General features: G+C 37.5%; 1 protein-coding gene and 1 pseudogene across 8 annotated transcripts in view; both read left to right on the forward strand.

Annotated features, from left to right (window-relative positions):
* ZFAND3 (zinc finger AN1-type containing 3) overlaps positions 1-18,513 on the forward strand; it is a 335,328-nt gene that overhangs the window by 114,713 nt on the left and 202,102 nt on the right. For all 7 annotated transcript variants that reach the window (XM_078369088.1, XM_078369085.1, XM_078369084.1 and 4 more), the window contains one exon: positions 2-42. In XM_078369088.1, the coding sequence (XP_078225214.1) occupies positions 15-42 (28 nt within the window). In that variant the 5' untranslated portion in view covers positions 2-14. The remainder of the gene's footprint in view (position 1; positions 43-18,513) is intronic.
* LOC108591170 (small nuclear ribonucleoprotein G pseudogene) overlaps positions 1-18,513 on the forward strand; it is a 37,560-nt pseudogene continuing 19,047 nt past the window's right edge. Inside the window, exon 1 of the transcript XR_013534205.1 lies at positions 1-18,513. This exon is cut by the window's right edge and continues 19,047 nt beyond it. The product of XR_013534205.1 is annotated as a small nuclear ribonucleoprotein G pseudogene (transcript).

Below are 18,513 nucleotides of genomic sequence, written 5' to 3' on the forward strand. Positions count from 1 at the left end.
GGTCCAGCAAGACTATGAATCTGTGTTCCAAATGCTTTGCTGGTAAGTGCAGAAAAAGGATTTTAAAATTTACTTTCATTTTCTTTTTTTCTTTCTTCTTCTTCTTCTTTTTTTTTTTTTTTTGGTTGTTATTAAGACTAAATAATTGGACCCTCCTTTGGATTTATGCATGGGGTTTTGTTTTGTTAGCTTGTGTGAGAAAGCAATTTCACCTTCACAGGGTGCTTCATATATTTGCCTAGGATGGTTGAAATAGTCTTCCTTGAATGAAATCCTATCTCCTGTGTACTTGCACCAAACAACCTTTCCTTGGTTTACTGTTGTTGGTGTATAGTAGAACTGTAAAAATGCGTGGCTTTTAATGGGGTTGTAGATACTCGTTGCTCATCTTGACTTGAATGATTAATGGTTAATATTGCTTTATTAATGAGAATATAACAGAAGAGTATTTTCATGTTGGAGTCAGGAAGAGAATCACGCTGAGTTAGACACTTATCAAATCAATCGTAGAGGCTGCCATGGTGGCTCATGCCTATAATCCCAGCACTTTGGGAGGCTGAGACAGGAGGATTGCTTGAGACCAGGAGTTTGAGGCCAGCCTGGGCAACATGGTGAGACCCTGTCTCTATAAAAACAAAAAAAAACCTCCTGCAAATCCCTTACTGAAATCACCTTGGGTAAGTCATGTAGTCTCTTTGGACCTTAGATTCATCATTATAAAACGAAGGATTTGGGCTTGATGTGTGCCAAGGGCCTTTTTAGATCCCGAGTGGTAATTAGTTAACTCCTAGAATTACGACTCCTTAAACCTTTAGGGTTTTTTTTTCTTATACTTAAAAAAATAACTTTATATCTAGTGATCCTATATAAATAAGTCTTTACTAATTAGGATATGTTTAACTTTATTCATTTTGTCAAAGATAAAGCTGCATACTAGCTTAAATTCTAAGGACAGATTTTCGTCAGTAATACACTTCTGCAACAGGGAAGAGAGTCTGGTATGAACTGAAGTCAACTTCAATTTGCAGAGATGACTGGGAGTTTTAAAGCGAGAATGGCAGGGGATTCGTCAGGGCAGATAAACGGGATCTGTAGAGTCAAGGAAATGAAAAATTTAAAAAGATTGGTAAAATATGCTGATTAGGCCAGCTGTGCCTGTTAGCTGGCACTGTGACTGGGGAATAGAGACCCTGTTTTTCCTGATGGTTACATTTTTAAAGAAATGGCTTTCAAGTCCTTGAAAAAGACACTCCTAAGTTGTAGGAGTTCGGCTCAGAGGGACAGAGGAAGGATTCACAGTTGTAAGCCCTTTATGGTAAAGAGGTTGGTCAGGACCTATCTTCATATGTTGGCTAGAACAAACAGTAGATTCTTTGGCAGCCTTGAGCTTTAAGAGGCAGACACTTTAAGAGAGGCTAGGGTCATCCTAAGGAGGTAACCTTGAGCTGTTAGAAATATTAGTGTTTAAGTCTTTTAATGTGAAAGGACAGAGTAGACCGAATCATTTGTTTGGAGAGTTCCTAGTTTTTAAAGGCCCAGGTTGAGGCCTGGTCCAAAGAGGGCTCAGAGGAGCCTGGGTACATTTTTATCAAAGAGATTTTTGTTGTTGTTAATTTTAATCTTCTATTCATTATGCTATTTGGGCAAGGAAGTAATCATAGTGTAAGCTCTAGACCTTTACATTTGTACCTAAACTAGGGGATAGGTGGGAAGGAATGGGGAGAATTGGGGAAGCTGACAGGTTTTATATGTTCAAAATTTGGAATTTGTCAAATAGTTTTGGTTTTTAAAAGAAAAGAAATATTGATGGATTTTTACACAGTTTTTGACAATATTTATGCCATGTTAAAGGACTGTATATACAGGCCAGGCACAGTGGCTCATGCCTGTAGTCCCAGCACTTTGGGAGGCTGAGGTGGGTGGATCACGAGGTCAGGAGATCAAGACCATCTGGCCAACAAGGTGAAACCCCATCTATACTAAAAATATAAAAATTAGCTGGGTGTGGTGGCGTGTGCCTGTAATCGCAGCTACTTGGGAGACTGAGGCATGAGAATTGTTTGAACCTAGGAGGCAGAGGTTGCAGTGAGTCTTACTACTACCTGGGTGACAGAGCAAGACTCCTGCTCTTAAAAAAAGAAAAAAAAAAAAAAAAAAAAAAGGACTGTATTCTGCACCTTACCTTATGTATCTACAATTGCAGATGTAAAGAAATGCTTTCTCACTGATGAAAGGTTACCTTTAAAGATGAAAGTGGCAGTGAGACACAATTTATACAGGTTGAGAACCCCAAATCCCAAATCTGAGATGCTCCAAGGTGCAAATGTTCCAAAATCTGAGAAAAACAAATTTCAAACACTTATGCTCTCAAGCATTTTGAATAAGGTGTACTCAACCTGTATTAGATTATATATCTGTCCCCACATGGAGACCCCATTGTAAATCGTGCTTTATTGGCATGGTTTTGGGAGAAGGCCAGACACCTGTGAATAAGGTGGTTCACATCATATACTTACAAGGAACTGTCTTATGCCCTTAACTGTGAAGGTAGAATTTAGCCATGGTCTTTGTGTTTCTTTGGACTTGTGACGGTTTTACTTTCTGTGATTATAATTATCTGTCTCTGGAGATCTGTGTCTATTTACTTTTTTTTTTTTTTTTTTTTGAGACGGAGTCTTGCTCTGTCACCAGGCTGGAGTGCAGTGGCGCAATCTTGGCTCACTGCAACCTTGGCCTCCCTGGGTTCAAGCGATTCTTCCGCCTCAGCCTCCTGAGTAGCTGGGACCACAGGTGTGTGCCACCACGCCTGGCTATTTTTTGGTATTTTTAGTAGAGATGGGGTTTCACCGTGTTGGCCAGGATGGTCTTGAACTCTTGACCTTGTGATCCGCCCGCCTCGGCCTCCCAAAGTGCTGGGATTACAGGTGTGAGCCACCGCACCTGGCCTACTTATTTTTTATACAGCTTTGCCACTTTTGCTTTAAAAATTATTAGGAGAACATTTTCAAGTATCTGAAGAAAATATTTTCTTCTTTCCTCAACATTTTTACCCACACACTACTGCTCTCTCCAGTTGCAGTTGCATGGAATGACTAGTTAACATCCTGCCTGCTGAAATAGAGTTTTGTGTTCCTTTAGAAATTCAAAAGAAAAGACATCATTGAACTTCAAAATACATTTTCGGATGTCATCTCAGTATGAACATAAGGAGAGTATAGTGAATGCAGTTTTACAGAAGAGGCATGAGTGTGACAAGACAACATCAAGATTACTTTGGCTAAAGCCACTGTGATCTTCAAAGACTCTTTATGTTGTAAAATGTACAGTATACTTTAAAAGATGGAAAAATCACTTTTTAAATAGTTATTGTTTGCCACTAGGTTAAATTTTTTTTTTCAAGATTCCTTTTCAAAATAAATCTGTGTGGTGACAGACTGAGTTTGTTATAACTTGTTTACATAAAATTGAATGAAATGGGAAAAAAGTCTTTAAAATCTTACGTAGAGAATGTGTTGTAGATTAGGAACTAGAGGTGTGTGTTTAAGGTTTACTTGGTTTTGCTGCTGATGAAATATTCTGCTAAGTGGTGAGCACACACCTGCCCCAATAAGCATCATTACTTCAGATATTCTCCTTTATAAAATATTCTTGGTATATTTGGATTTAGAGGAAAGGAATGAGAAGGGAAGAGAAGTGAGTATATGCGGAATAAGAAGTGCTAAAACTCATTGAAATGTTAGTTGCTGGTCAACTCTATACCAAATAATACTGATTCTGTGTATGTGTATATTGTTAGAATGAGAACTGTTTGTATCAGACCTTTGCATGTATGTAGAAGAGGCCCCAACCGGGCTGGACTTGCTAAAGACTCGAAGTTCAACCAAAATTCCTCTCTTTGAAATGAGAGAGAGGTGTTGTTTTGTTTTGTTTTGTTTTTCACATTTCGACAACTGTCTTATTGTTAATCTTGGTTTGGCCTCTATTACCTTTAAAGGCCGAAATAATTTAAGACTGTTTAAGACTCGCACTCTCTCTCACTGTCTCTTGCTCCTGGTGCACGCTGCATGAGCACACGCACTCCCTCCCCCACCCCACTTCTCTTTTTTTTTTTTTGAGTTGGAGTATGGCTCTATAGCCCAGGCTGGAGTGCAGTGGTGTGATCTCAGCTCAGTGCAGCCTTTGCCTCCCGGGTTCAAGCGATTCTAAAGGAGTTTCTTTACAAAGATATAGTATGCTTCTTTCTCAGTTTTAAGAGAAAGACTTTGACCTAGAGTAGAAACCTTTATCATCCAGTATTTTCTATGCCAGGATCACTAGGACACTTACAGTAAGGATTCTGGAGAAGCACCAGGAAGTGATTGACTCAAGTATTAGGATTTGAGGCAAAATGGACTTAAAATGCTCATCTAGATTTTCTTTATCTGAGGGCATTTAGTCTATTAAAAAAGGTTGGACACGGTGGCTCATACCTGTAATCCCAGCACTTCAGGAGGGTGGATCATTTGAAGTCAGGAGTTTGAGACCAGCCTAACCAACATGGTGAAACCCCATCTCTACTAAAAATAGAAAAAAAATTAGCAGGGCATGGTGCTGCATGCCTGTATTCCCAGCTACTCAGGAGACTGAGGCAGGAGAATTGCTTTTACCTCGGGGGACGGAGGTTGCAGTGAACCCAGAGCAAGACTCTGTCTCAAAAAAAAAAAAAGGCAAGACTTAATTTTAGCATACTATATTTTCTCCATTCCTGTAAGAATTTCTATTTGTTACTTTTCTACCTTCCCTGTCCCCCTTTCACACATTCTGTATTTTCTTTTCTCAAATCACAATTCAGTACATTTGTTTGGAAACGTAGATCTATACCTCTCAAGTTTAAAACTATTCTGTGAGTAGAGAAACCTGAAATTCCTGGAGTTTGGGTAAGGATTCTCCCACCTTTGAGTTGATAAATAATTTTCCCAGTCAAGAGTGTTGATTATTTTTATATTATTGCTGAAGAAAGGATTTGCTTAAGAGCTTTGCAGTTTGAAGTTTTGGAGACTTTTTTTTTTTTTTTGAGATGGAGTTTCGCTCTTGTTACCCAGTCTGGAGTGCAATGGCGCAATCTCTGCTCTTCGCAACCTCCGCCTCCTGGGTTCCCGGAATTCTCCTGCCTCAGCCTCCTGAGTAGCTGGGATTACAGGCATGCGCCACCATGCCCAGCTAATTTTTTGTATTTTTAGTAGAGATGGGGTTTCACCATGTTGACCAGTATGGTCTCGATCTGTTGACCTCGTGATCCACCCACCTCGGCCTCCCAAAGTGCTGGGATTACAGGCGTGAGCCACCGTGCCCGGCCAAAGTTTTGGAGACTTTCTAAACTATTGAAAAGGATGGTATGTAAATACCCTGGGACACGAGTTATCAATTGATTTTACCACAATTCTTTCCAATTATCAAAGCTGGTCTGAGGATCTGTTTTGGCATAATTTTGGCTTTACTTACCCCCTTGATAATATTCTACCTGTCATACTATCCTTTCATTAAATATTTTAATATTGTTTTATATATTATTTTACTTAAAAAATAAATAAATATAGAAAGTAAGAAAATTATGACATAGTTATGGCAAATTGGTTGAAATACTACTTTCTAATGCAGTTTTTCAAACTGGGTATTGTCACTCAGTAGGTAGACAATTTAATGGGTCATGATTAGCATGTAAAAAAATCTGAACAGAATAGAAAATATCAGTGTATTGCAAATAGTAAAGTTATTTTGTGAAACCTTTGACTTACATTGAGTTAATTGAAAACACATGTAATGGGTTGTGATGTAAATATGAATAGATTACTGTTACGATTTTAAGTTTGAAACCCAGTGAATTGTAGAAGTATAGCTTTGGAAAATCTTGGGATCTAATCACTTTGTAAAATAGGGAATATTTCATTTGTGTCTTTAGGCAAGAGGTTAATAGTTTCTTGTGATCAGTTCTGAGTTGTCAACTAGTTGAGAAGTGAAGCTGAAACTAAACCCAGTAGACTACTACAGTGTTAAAATACATATGAAAAGTCAGGCATAGAATCTAATGAATGTTCCTGCCTCTTACAAAGGAATATTTAGTACCTAATTGATGATCTCTTGTTCTATCATATTGAAGGGCAGCTATCATTAAAACAGTGCTTTTGACAGAATGATTTTGCTGACCTGCATCTGTGGATGGCAGAAGCATCAAAGAGAATGATCACAAGTGGGGAAGGCAGATTTAAAAATATCTGACTTCGTTAACTCCTATACTAATGTGACATCATCTCTATGCCCCACAAACCCTTGGAAATACTAGTTTTGGAGGAAGAGAGAAGTCTGGTGACTGGGAAATAGTTATAACCTATTGATCATTGTATACTTTATAAGGCAGTGATCAGAAGATATGTTTCAAGAAATGGAAGGTTGTTTGAGTAGCACTGATGACAGATCAAGTGCTTAAGGCAAACTTAATATATGTTACACAGTGTACAAAATTCCCTTTGGTTTGGTGGACTTTTTGGTGTTCATATTTAATTTTTAATTAATTGTAGACATATTTAAATACCAAGACTAACTTTTAAGAAATTTGCTATTTTATGTGATTCACATATCATGTACAAGTGTATGGTTACATGAAATAAACCTGGAAGATGACATGTGAATAATTTTGGTAGTCTCAGGGTAAGAGTTATTGGGGAGCTTTAAATTTTAATTTTGTCTGTGTTTTCAGATTTAAGTATTAATGTAATTGCACAAATTACACATTTTTAAAAAGTGAAGTGAATTTATACAATCCAAAAGTGGTTAGTTTCTTTCTGGAATGAGCAAAATAAAATTAGCTGTAGCCTGAAGCATAGGGAATCTAAATGTTAACATCCAAGGTGAGTGATATAACAATGCTGGGCACAGGATGAAATGGTAGGTAAACCAGAATGCTAATGTTTTTCTTGAAAGCGACTTGAGTTTCATTATAGTTCTCAGAAGAGGATAACAAATTCTCATTTCATACCAAGTAAATTAAAATATTTCCTTATGAACTTGCAACTTAGTGGTTGGAGTTACACACTAGTCTCTTTCCAGCTTCCATCTCCCGTTAGAATGCAGAGTAAAAGTGATCCGATTCTAGTCACTTTTGAAAGCGAAGAGTTGTAGGTTACAGCCAAATTTTGAGGCTGTACGGTGAGAGGAACAGAGTGAGTCTGACAGATTTTAAGCTCTTTGTATATATGTTTTATTTTAGAAATGTAGGAACTGTGCACAAATAATTTAGAAACAAATTACCGATTCCAATGCAAAAAATTTGGCAGAATAGTGGAGAATTTGTAAGCTTGTCATACCTTGATTTTTTAAATTCACCTTTCCCCAAAAGAAAGCAACTGCTGCTCTTAGGACAAAGTGTTTGAATAGAGTATTCCTGCTTTTGTAATCCGTTTGACTTGATTGCTGTTGTATACTCTTTGATTTCTTCAAAGCCAAAAGCCCAAGAGGGATTTCTCAAGTGTTATACACACACATTTTGGTCATGTGTTTGTTAAAAAGGGACAGTTCAACTCATCAGGCTCTCCTTAACCATTGTGTGTCTGTTGGTAGGTATCTGTTAAATGGTTGGGTGTCTGAAATTCAGAATATCCACAAACCCACCCAGAAGTGACAAATGCTAATGTTTTGCCTTTTTCTTTATCACATTATAAAGGGTACTAAACTGTCACAGTTTTCTTTTACTCCTGTCATCATCTTCCCGTCTCGGAGACAAACACTCTCCTTATCCTTGCATTTATACTTTTTATTTTGAATGGGCATTTATAGAAATACTGTTATGATTCTGTTTTTAAAATGTTCACATGGTATTTTGTGCTAGTCAATCTACAACTTGTATTCTTATAAATAATGCTTTTAGAAACTAATCATGTTGACATGTTGCTCTTGTTCATTTTAACTATAATATTCCATTATAACTAATATCTAGAGTTACCTAGATCAATCTCAGTTTATGCATTTTGTGCCAGTGAAAATATTAATAGCACTTCTCTGTACCAAACTGGTACTCTTCTAAGTGTATCAGTATGTTTGATGTGTTCATTGGTCACCTTCATTATTATATGCCCTGATTGACCTAGTCCCCTGTAGATGGACATTTGTTTTCAACTGCCATTTTTATTCCACAGTTGCAACGCTGTGTTTTTTTTTTTCCTCTCTCTCTTTTTTTCTAGCACTTACTTGAATATGTTAAAAGAGTGTTTAAACTGTTCTTTGTGGTGTAGCCTCCTTTACTATCAAATGCAAGCAAGACTCGGTTAGCGATGCTGGACCATGGCAGCCTTTTCTAATCTCTTGGTCTATAGCAGTGTGATGTCTTACTAATAAGCATTCTTAAATTGTTTGGTTAATTATTATGCTAGTCAAGATAGATGAAGCAGTATGTTGAAGTGATGATGATGTTATGGAAAATATATTAGAAATAATTTTGCATTTCTAATGGGAAACAAAGTGCTCAGTGCTGTGAAATAGCTGAGAGGTGACTTCTTTTTAGGCCTCAAGTGGAAAAATTGTGACCATATGTTAGAGTATTATAGGCAAAGTGTTATAGGCAATTTAGTAGTTACTAGGTCTTTTAAGGTAATTTAGTCTGTCGCTTGGCTTTATTTCTTCCCACATGTTGGTCTAAAGCTGTGGTCTCTTCGTGGTATACAGGATTATCCATTGTGGCAAAGAGAGAAAATGTTAGAATTCCTATTTATGTTTATTTTTATCCTGTATACCTAATCTCATTGGTATCTATATCAGTTTCCTAGGGTTGCCACAAAATTGCTATATACTTGATGGTTTAAAACAACTGAAGTTTATTCTCTCACAGTTCTGGAGGCTAGAAGTCTGAAACCAAGGTAATGGCAGGGTTGGTTTGTTCTAGAACTTTTGAGGGAGAATTCATTCCATGCTGGTGCTTGTTTCTGGCTTGTCAGTAGTTCTTGGCATTCCTTTACTTGTAGCATATCACTCTAGTCTGCCTTCATCTTCACATGGCCATCTCCCCTGTGAGTCTCTGTCTTTCCCTCTTCTATCTCTTCTAAGGACAAGTGTCATTGACCTAGTCTTATCCCGGATTATCTCATCTAGAAATCCTTAGTTACATCTACAAAAGCTTTTTTTTTTTTTTCCCCAAAAAACATCTCATTTACAGATTCTAGGTGGACATATTTTGGGAGGTGAGGGCACAGACAGGATGCATCATTCAAACCACTACAAGAATATGTAACTACTTTTAAAACTGACATGGAAGAGACGTGCACTAAAATTTTGTTCTGATGGTACACCTTTATCAAAGAAGCTTGGAGACTTCTAGTTCAGAGAACTGTTTGGGTTGGATATACAGTTGGCCTTTTTTCATGTAATTAGATGACCCTCTGTGACATGAAAAGTAGTGTAAGAGTTAAGACCAGGCAAAGTGACTTATACCTGTAATCCCAGCACTTTGGGAGGCCGAGGCGGGCGAATCACCATGTCAGGAGTTCAAGACCAGCCTAGCCAACATGGTAAAACTTCATTTACTAAAAATACAAAAATTAGCTGGACGGGATGATGCGTGCCTGTAATGTCAGCTACTCTGGAGGCTGAGGCAGGAGAATCACTTAAACCTGGGAGGTGGAGGTTGCAGTGAGCTGGGATCACACCACTGTACTCCAGCCTAGGCAACAGAGCAAGACTCCATCTGGGGCGGGGGAAGGGGGGTTGTGGAGAGAGTTAATTGCTAATATTCCCTATGTTTCTTGTTCTCAGTAGGCTAATGCACACACTACTGTATCAGAATGACCAGGATTTGGTTTATGGGCTCCCTTTTAGACTTGTCAGGAATGTGGATAGCTATCAGATAGACTCAGATAATAAGCATGAGACTTTTGTGCTTCATAGGCTTTGGCTCCACCACGTTACAGATACTCAGTGTAATTCTTGTTCTTGCTATTTCCTTTGTGTGTGAATTAGAAGATTATATAAGGTTGCTTTTTGATATTTTTCCTGGATATAACCCCCTTGTACTTGATTTTTAGTTCACAGTAGGGATGATGAGTACAAAGATTGGACATTATTTTGGGGCCATTAATGTATGACTAAAATTTGGTCTTTCATGCTATAAAGTTTTGTACCATTTAAAAGCCTCAGCACTTAGCTGGTTCTTGCAGTGTAAAGTAAATTTAACTGTATGTTAACAGTCTTAACTTTTTTTTTAACTTATAAAGAAAAGAGGTTTAATTGGCTCGCAGTTCTGCAGGCTGTACAGGAAGCATAGTACTGGCATCTGCTTCTGGGGAGGTCTCTGGAAGTTTACAGTGACGGCAGAAGGCCAAGCGAGAACTTGCACATTACATGGCCAAAGCAGGAGCAAGAAAGAGTGAGCAACAATCTTAATTATGATCAAAGGTCGTTCTACATTTCTTAATTTCTTTTAGACTAAATATTGGGGATAGAGAAGAAAAAATATCTTAAGACTTGTGGTTTGAAGAAAAAGAAATACATATAATCTTAAATGGGGAATGCCAAAAGACAGATACTTTAGTAGCGGAACAAGAATTAGTTTTTGTGGGCATTCCATTCCAGGTCATCTGTGAGCCCGTGGAGTAGCCATCATGAGCTAAGCCCCCCCTCTTAAGTCGAAAAAATTTATGGGCAAGAAGTTACCATTGAAATTAAATGGTGGCAGACATATCCAAGGAATATTGCGGGGATTTGATCCCTTTGTGAATCTTATGATAGATGAAAGTGTGGAGATGGCGACTAGTGGGCAACAGAACAATATTGGAATGGTGGTAATACGAGGAAATAGTATCATCATGTTAGAAGCCTTGGAATGAGTATAAATAATGGCTGTTCAGCAGAGAAACCCATGTCCTCTCTCCATAGGGCATTTTTTTCTGTGATGTAACATTTTCATATTAGACTTTTTGTTAAATAAACCTTTGTAATAGTAAAAAAAATAATTTTTGTGAAAAAGAGGAAAGGTGTGGACAATTATATATATATATACATATATATATATATATCCTAAAATGAAGTAAATCTCAGTTGTAACTAACATTGCTGCAGTCATTTTATGTTATGAAGTCTTTTAATACAGTGTTATCTCATTTGATCCTCACAATGCTGGTGATTTTGTAGCTCCATTTTACAGAGCAGGAAACTTCAACTCAAATAGGTTAACTCATGTTTCCAAGATTAAATAAAGTTTGAAGAACTGAGATTTGATCTATGGAAGTTTAGACTCGATCTAATCTTCTCCACTGTTTGATGTTATTAGGAATGAAAGTAGTAGACTTAGATGGGATTGTACTGTAAAAACCAAGGCTAAATAGATTTAGATGGGATTGTTTCGTGAGGATGGAGCAGTAATACTGTTTTGCATTTGTATGTTGTAAGAGTATTTGCTTTTTCTGTGCTCTTTTCTTTTAGCTCAGCTGTAGTTTGCCTCTGGATCATCCCCAGTCATAATCAGAGAAACAGTGCTGAAAGCTTCACAGAGTAGCTAATTTAGGAAAAGGTGTGCATGTGTGGTGGGGGGAGTGTTTTTGTCTAACACATTTTCTGTTTTGGTAGTGAGATCTTCATTTCTTAACATCTTTCTTGTTATCGTTCATGTGACTTTTAGCTCATTAACCTTGCTCTCTGCACTGCATAGTGAAGCACCATTTCTAATTTAGTCTCCTGTGTTTAGCTTCTCAGAAGATTTTTTTTGAAAATGTTTGGAAGTGTGATTTAATTGCAAGGCTGTTTGCACATTGTCAGTGTGAAAGCAAAGATGAATTTCATATTTAGACTGTGCAACCTGCAGATTTCATTTGTTAAAGCTTCCAGTTGGTATTCCTGTTCTCTCATACATGTGTGCATAATAGTATGGAAAAAATTTCTGTTTTTTTTTTTTTGTATCTGTATTTATCAGTATGGTTTAGATATGGAAAAGCCTATCTGCTTTGTATATTTGCTCATTTGGAAACCTTGTATAGTTTATAGAGACACTAGTGATTTGTTCCCTAGCCTCCCTATGGATTTTGTTCCATATTACAATCTAATTCCACCTCCTTGTCCTATACTCCTGAGCTGTTAATTTGTACATTTCGATGCAGTTTGTTTCATCCTGTGTTTTTGTAATCCAAACTGAATGTAACGAGCTGTGTGCTTTAGGGACCTGGCTTTGCCTTGCCAATTAGAACAAAGTGGTTACTGAGTAAGAGTATGTTTTAAATAAAACATGGTACCTCTGAGTGGTGCTGACACTCATTTGGGAATAAAAGAGATGGTTTTAACTCCTTGACTCACAAAGAAGAGCCATTACAAAAAATCACTTTTTTTTTTTTTTTTTTTTTTGAAAAGAGCGATAAAGGTTTACCTCCATAAAATATGGTTTTATAAGTTTCTTCGGGTAGCTAAATAAATGTAAAAGTTTGTAATTTCAAATACACTTTTTTCCTTCATGATCATTTGAGATGTGTTAGCAAAGTTCTCTAAATTTCTGAGTATTGAACCAATGGCTGCTGCTGAATTTTGAATTTGTTCATGTTGAAGAAGGTGAGGGTGTATGAAACAAATAGATGTGTTCTTTTGATTTTTCTAATATATCAAGCCAAGTTTTCAATGTAATGGTGGCACTCCTCCCAGAGATACTTGAAAATTATGAAGATGAATGTAGGCTTCTACACAATCTTGTAGGAATATTATTTTCAGATAATTGAATTTTGAGCCATCAATGACTTAAGGCTATTTCGAAGTTTAGCTGCACTTACATCAAACATTTAAAGCACAGATGTTTCTGAATAGACCTTCATAGGCTAATAGTTTACTAACACATCATAGAGAGCCCCTCATCAGTTACTTCTGGTTTGCATCTGCCCTAAAAATACAGTTCTCTTTTTAGCTGATACAGCAGATAAACTCTGTTATTCATCATTGGCATAAGGAAAACATAAAATTTATTTTGAAGAAAAGGTGGACTGCATCAAAATCTTTGAAATAAAGACATCAAGGGGAAAACTAGATGTAGAAAGACTTGGTGATGGGTTTAGACAACATTATAGCATGATCCAAGATGGCTGATTGCTAACAGCTTGGGATTGTAGCTCCCAGTGAAAGCGCAGAGAACAAGAGGACACCACGGTTTCAGACGAATTTTCGTCGCTCACGGACCAGAAGATTCCCAGTGGAGGAGCCCCAGAAGATTCCCAGTGGAAGAGCCCCACGGGTCGCCAGCGCGACTCTTGTGGCCGGTGCAGTGGTTTTGCCGGTGCCTCGGAGCTGCAGCTCTTCGTGCAGAGTAAACGGGACTGGTTCCCCTTCTGACCGATGTTTGGAGCTCCGGGAAGGCAGAGCCACTTACTACGGACTCAAGAAGAAAGCCAGACCGGAGATTCCTGGGCAGAAGAGCACCATCAGTCTTATTGCTGCTGTTTTGGCCGGTGCAGTGGGTTGCTCGGATTCCAGCACTGGGAATCAATAAACCCGACATCCACTCAGAAACCTAATTAGTAAGGCGGTAATTGTAAAGAAGACAGATGGATAAATTTATAACAAAGGGAAGAAACCAGCCTAAAAAGGCTGAGAATACCCAAAATCAGAACCCTTCTTCCTCTACAGGGGATTACAGTTTCTCATCAGCAATGGAACAAGCCCTGATGGAGAAGGACTGTGTTCCATTAACCAGAAGTAGGCTTCAGAAGGTGGATGATAAGAAACTTCTGGGAGTTAAAAGAACTTGTTCTAACCCAGTGTAAAGAAACTAAGAACTTTGAAAAAAGGTTTGATGAAATGCTAACAAGAATAGACAATATAGAGAGGAATATAAATGAACTAATGGAGTTGAAAAACACAACACGGGAATTTAGCGAAATATGCACAAGTTTGAATAGCCGAATTGATCAAGCAGAAGAAAGGATATCAGAGGTCGAAGACCAACTTAATGAAATAAAACGAGAAAACAAGAATAGAGAAAAAAGGATAAAAAGAAATGAGCAAAGTCTCCAAGAAATATGGGACTGTGTGAAAAGACCTAATTTATGTTTGATAGGTGTACCTGAATGTGACGGAGAGAATGAATCCAAGCTAGAAAATACTCTTCAGGATATTATTCAGGAAAACTTTCCCAATCTAGCAAAGCAGGAGAATATTCAACCCCTGGTAATACAGAGAACACCACAAAGATATTCCTCAAGAAGAGCAACCCCAAGGCACATAATCATCAGATTCACCAGGGTTGAAATGAAGGAGAAAATGCTAAGGGCCGCCAGAGAGAAAGGTCAGGTTACCCACAAAGGGAAGCCTATTAGATTTAAAGCAGATCTCTCAGCAGAAACCCTACAAGCCAGAAGAGAGTGGGAGCTAATATTCAACATCCTTAAAGAAAAGAACTTTCAGCCCAGAATCTCATATCCTGCCAAACTAAGCTTCACAATTGAAGAAAAAATAAAATCTTTTATGAACAAGCCAGTACTCAGAGATTTTATTACCACCAGGCCTGCTTTGCAAAAGCTTCTGAAAGAAGCATTATACATAGAAAGGAACAACCAGTATTAGCCTTTCTAAAAATATACCAAAAAGTAAAGACCATCAACATAAAGAATTTATATAAACAAATAAATCAAATAGCCAGTTAACATCAAATGGCAGTAACCCTAAATTTAAGTCGACTAAATCCCCCAATCAAAAGATACAGCCAAAACCTAATGGTATGTTGCATCCAGACCCATTTCACATCCAAAGATACACAAAGATTCAAAACAAAGGGGTGGAGAAAGACTTACCAACCAAATGGAGAGCAAAAATAAATAAATTAATTAATTAAAAAGCAGGAGTTGCAATTCTCGCATCTGATAAAATAGATTTCAAAGCAACAAAGATATAGTGGTAAAAGGATCAACGCAACAATAAGAGCTAACGATCCTAACACCCAGATACATAAGACCCATAAAGAGATTTAGACTCAACGAGACAGAAAATTGATGAGGACAACCAGGACTTGAACTCAGATCTGGAACAAGTAAACTTAATAAATATTTATAGAGCTCTCCATTTTAAATACACAACACATACATTCTCCACTTTAAATACACAAAATATTGATTGGCCATTATTAATACCCATTTTTAGAATAAAGCAATATTCCCATTCTCTCTCCTTCTTTTTCTTCCTTTCCTTTACTCCTTTTTTTCCTTCTTTCTAAAAAAAAAAAAAAGAAAAAAAACCATTATAGCATGTATTAACTTATGCGAACAAAAGGAATGCATTTCTGTGGAACAGTTCAATTCAAATGTAGGAGTATCATGTTGGAAAAAATGTTTCTAGAAAAATGAGCTCTGTGCTAGAGGAAGCCAGTTAATTGGACTAAGTTAAACTAAACATATGCATTTCTAATATTGTACTGGGAAAGTCTTGCAAGCCCTACTGATGGTTTGACGAGACAGTCATTGTAACAGCATTATTAAATGCCCTGTGCTTCATATTTGAAGATTAACTGCCATGTTGCTAGTGCTTTAAATTGTCCGGTTTTCTGAGTAAAGATATTAAAGTTTAAATGTGCTATCAACTTCTCCTTAACACTATTTTAACCTGTTGCTAAACTGAGAGTCCAGGAGATTGAATTTTGTTTAAAAATATTTGACATCTGGCCAGGCGCAGTGGCTCATGCCTGTAATCCCAGCACTTTGGGAGGCCGAGGTGGGTGGATCACGAGGTCAAGATATCGAGACCATCCTGGTCAACATGGTGAAACCCTGTCTCTACTAAAAATACAAAAAATTAGCTGGGCACGGTGGCGCGTGCCTGTAATCCCAGCTACTTGGGAGGCTGAGGCAAGAGAGTTGCCTGAGCCCAGGAGGCGGAGGTTGCGGTGAGCCGAGATCACGCCATTGCACTCCAGCCTGGGTAACAAGAGCGAAACTCCTGTCTCCAAAAAAAAAAAAAATTTGACGTCTATAGACAACACTGAATTTGCCAGCTTTGCATAAAGTAACAGTGTTTTCCTCAACTCATGGTTTAGGATTCAGTTGCTGTTAATTTCCATGCGTGAAGCAAAAATTAACGTCAAGAAGTCTTTCTCAAAAAATTTTTTAATGCAGGTACTAGGCTTCCAATGGCAACTGAAAGCTGGATTATTAATTTCTTAAGAGAAATTACCTGTTCAGTTACTCAGTGTACTTCATAACTATTTCTAAACACTGGTTTTGTTTTTTGGAAGTTAGTAGTGTGATTCCCATTAATCATGTGATATTAGGAAATGGTGATCATAGAATATCTGAGTGGAAAGAATTTTAGAGCCCTTTTCTGTCTGAAACATTGGTAGTCATTCCAAATGTCTGCTGAATTAATGAGTTGAAAAGTAAACTGAGGTAGTGAGGGTAAAGTGGCTTATTATTTCATCTTTTATTTGCATATTTATTTATTCATTGTCCAAAATTATCTGCCTCTTCGTGGCATCTTTTTTTTTTAATAAATAGAGTCTTGCTCTGTCGCCCAGGCTGGAGTGCAGTTATTCGATCTCAGCTCACCGCAACCTCTCCCTCTCTGGTTAAGCAATTCTCCTGCCTCAGCCTCCCAAGTAGCTGGGATTACAGGCATGCGCCACCATGCACGGCTTATTTTTGTGTTTTTAGTATAGACGAGATTTGGTCATGTTGGCTAGTCTGGTCTCAAATTCCTGACCTCCAGTGATCTGCCTGCCTTGGCCTCCCAAAGTGCTAGGATTACAGGTATGAGCCACTGTGCCCGGCTGACATAGTCTTATTTTAGTTATCAGTGGCAATTTATTTTTGGACACACCATATGGCTTAATCTTTATAAAGCAAAAATGAATGCCTTGTCTAAAACACTGTTTTATATAGTTGTCATATAAAATACCTGACCTTGTTTTAGCAGACTTTTTCCTTTTTTCTTGTCAATATTTTGAGCTTATGAAAAGCACAGCCCTTGCTTGAGGGCTTGTCAGACACCTGGATACCTGAGGCACTGCTGGTTACCACTTCCAGTTAAAATTCTGTCAGTGATTCTAGTTGCATTATAAATTAAAATTCAGAGAAACAGCCCCACCCTAACATCAGAGTGATGTTTGGTGTCTTAAAGGCCTGGTGTGGTTTGTTCAGTGGCTTCATTGAAAGGCTGCCTGTGACTTCTTTCTGAATTTTAGATGGAAATAAATACAGGATATTCATTGTGGAGGTTCAGAGTGAGAGAATAATGGGCAATGTAAAGGCATACAAGTTTGCTTTTTAAAAACTGCAACCAAGGGAACCTTTTCAAAGTACACTGTAAAGGTCAAGTTTCTTGTATTTCCTACTTGATCTCTATGTGACTGAATGGAGGCTATTTCACTTCTGATTTATAAGATATTTCCCGGGATTCAAGGTTTTGTGTACATCAGACATTGTTAGCACTTTTGTCTTTTGTGTGGCTCTAACCTTAAGAAGGAAAACAAAGACCCAATCTGCATTTTGAGAAGCCCTTCCCTATAGGCCTTTGTTGCATAACTCAAAAGAGCAACAACCTTAGAAAAGTAATTGGGTTTTTCAAAACACATAATTAGGATATTCCTCCCCATTCCTTCATGCACGCTATGAAGTTACCAGGATACCCTTTCACTGTGAAGTTATCAGGATAGTTAACAATTGTGACCTGTGGGGTTTTTTTTTTTTTTCCGGTGTCCTAATCATGGTGGGGAGAGAGGGAAGCATTAATTTTTTACTAATTTCCCTTGAATTCACCAATGCCTTACTTTCCCACAGCATTATCAAAGAATTGATGTTTATGCTGTTTTAGAAACTGGCTTTTAAACAAGTGTTTTTACTATAACGTGAATAAACCTTGAGAACATTATGCTAAGTGAAATAAGTCAGTTACAAAAAGAACAAATACTATATGATTCTGCTTATATGATGTACCTACACTAGTCAGATTCATAGAGACAAATAGAAAGGTGGTTTCCAAGGGCTAGAGGGTGGGGGAACTGAAGAGTTGTTTATGATAAAGAAAGTCAGTTTGTGAAGATGAAGAAAGATCAGGAGATGTGTGGTGGTGGCAGTCGTTGCACAACAGCGTGAATGTACTTAATGCCACTGGAACTGTAAGATTGAAAACAGTTACGGTGGTAAAATTTATGTTGTGTGCATTTTACCCGAATTAAAGATATTGATTAAAATAGTGTTTACTTTTGAGTATAGTTTGTTCTTTACATTTGCCAAAATCTTTTTGTTCGAATTTCTTTAAAAAATCTGTTAACAGGAGATTAAGTGTATTTCGTCTTTGTTTTGTGACAATAAACTAGTCATCTACAGTAGAAAGTAGAAAATAAAAATATTTCCAGAAATAAAACTGAGATTTAAAAACAATTCAATTTTTTCCCTTCTTGTATTTATCTGTGTAGATGATGCCATAACAGGTATTATATATGATTAAATTTAAAAAGTTGTAGTGGCTTTGATTTTGCGAAAGCTTCTTTACCTGAAATATTAGTTTCCTCATTTGTCGAATGGGGGGTTATTATAC

This window comes from Callithrix jacchus, chromosome 4, assembly GCF_049354715.1.
Source record: "Callithrix jacchus isolate 240 chromosome 4, calJac240_pri, whole genome shotgun sequence".
Taxonomy (NCBI): domain Eukaryota; kingdom Metazoa; phylum Chordata; class Mammalia; order Primates; family Cebidae; genus Callithrix; species Callithrix jacchus.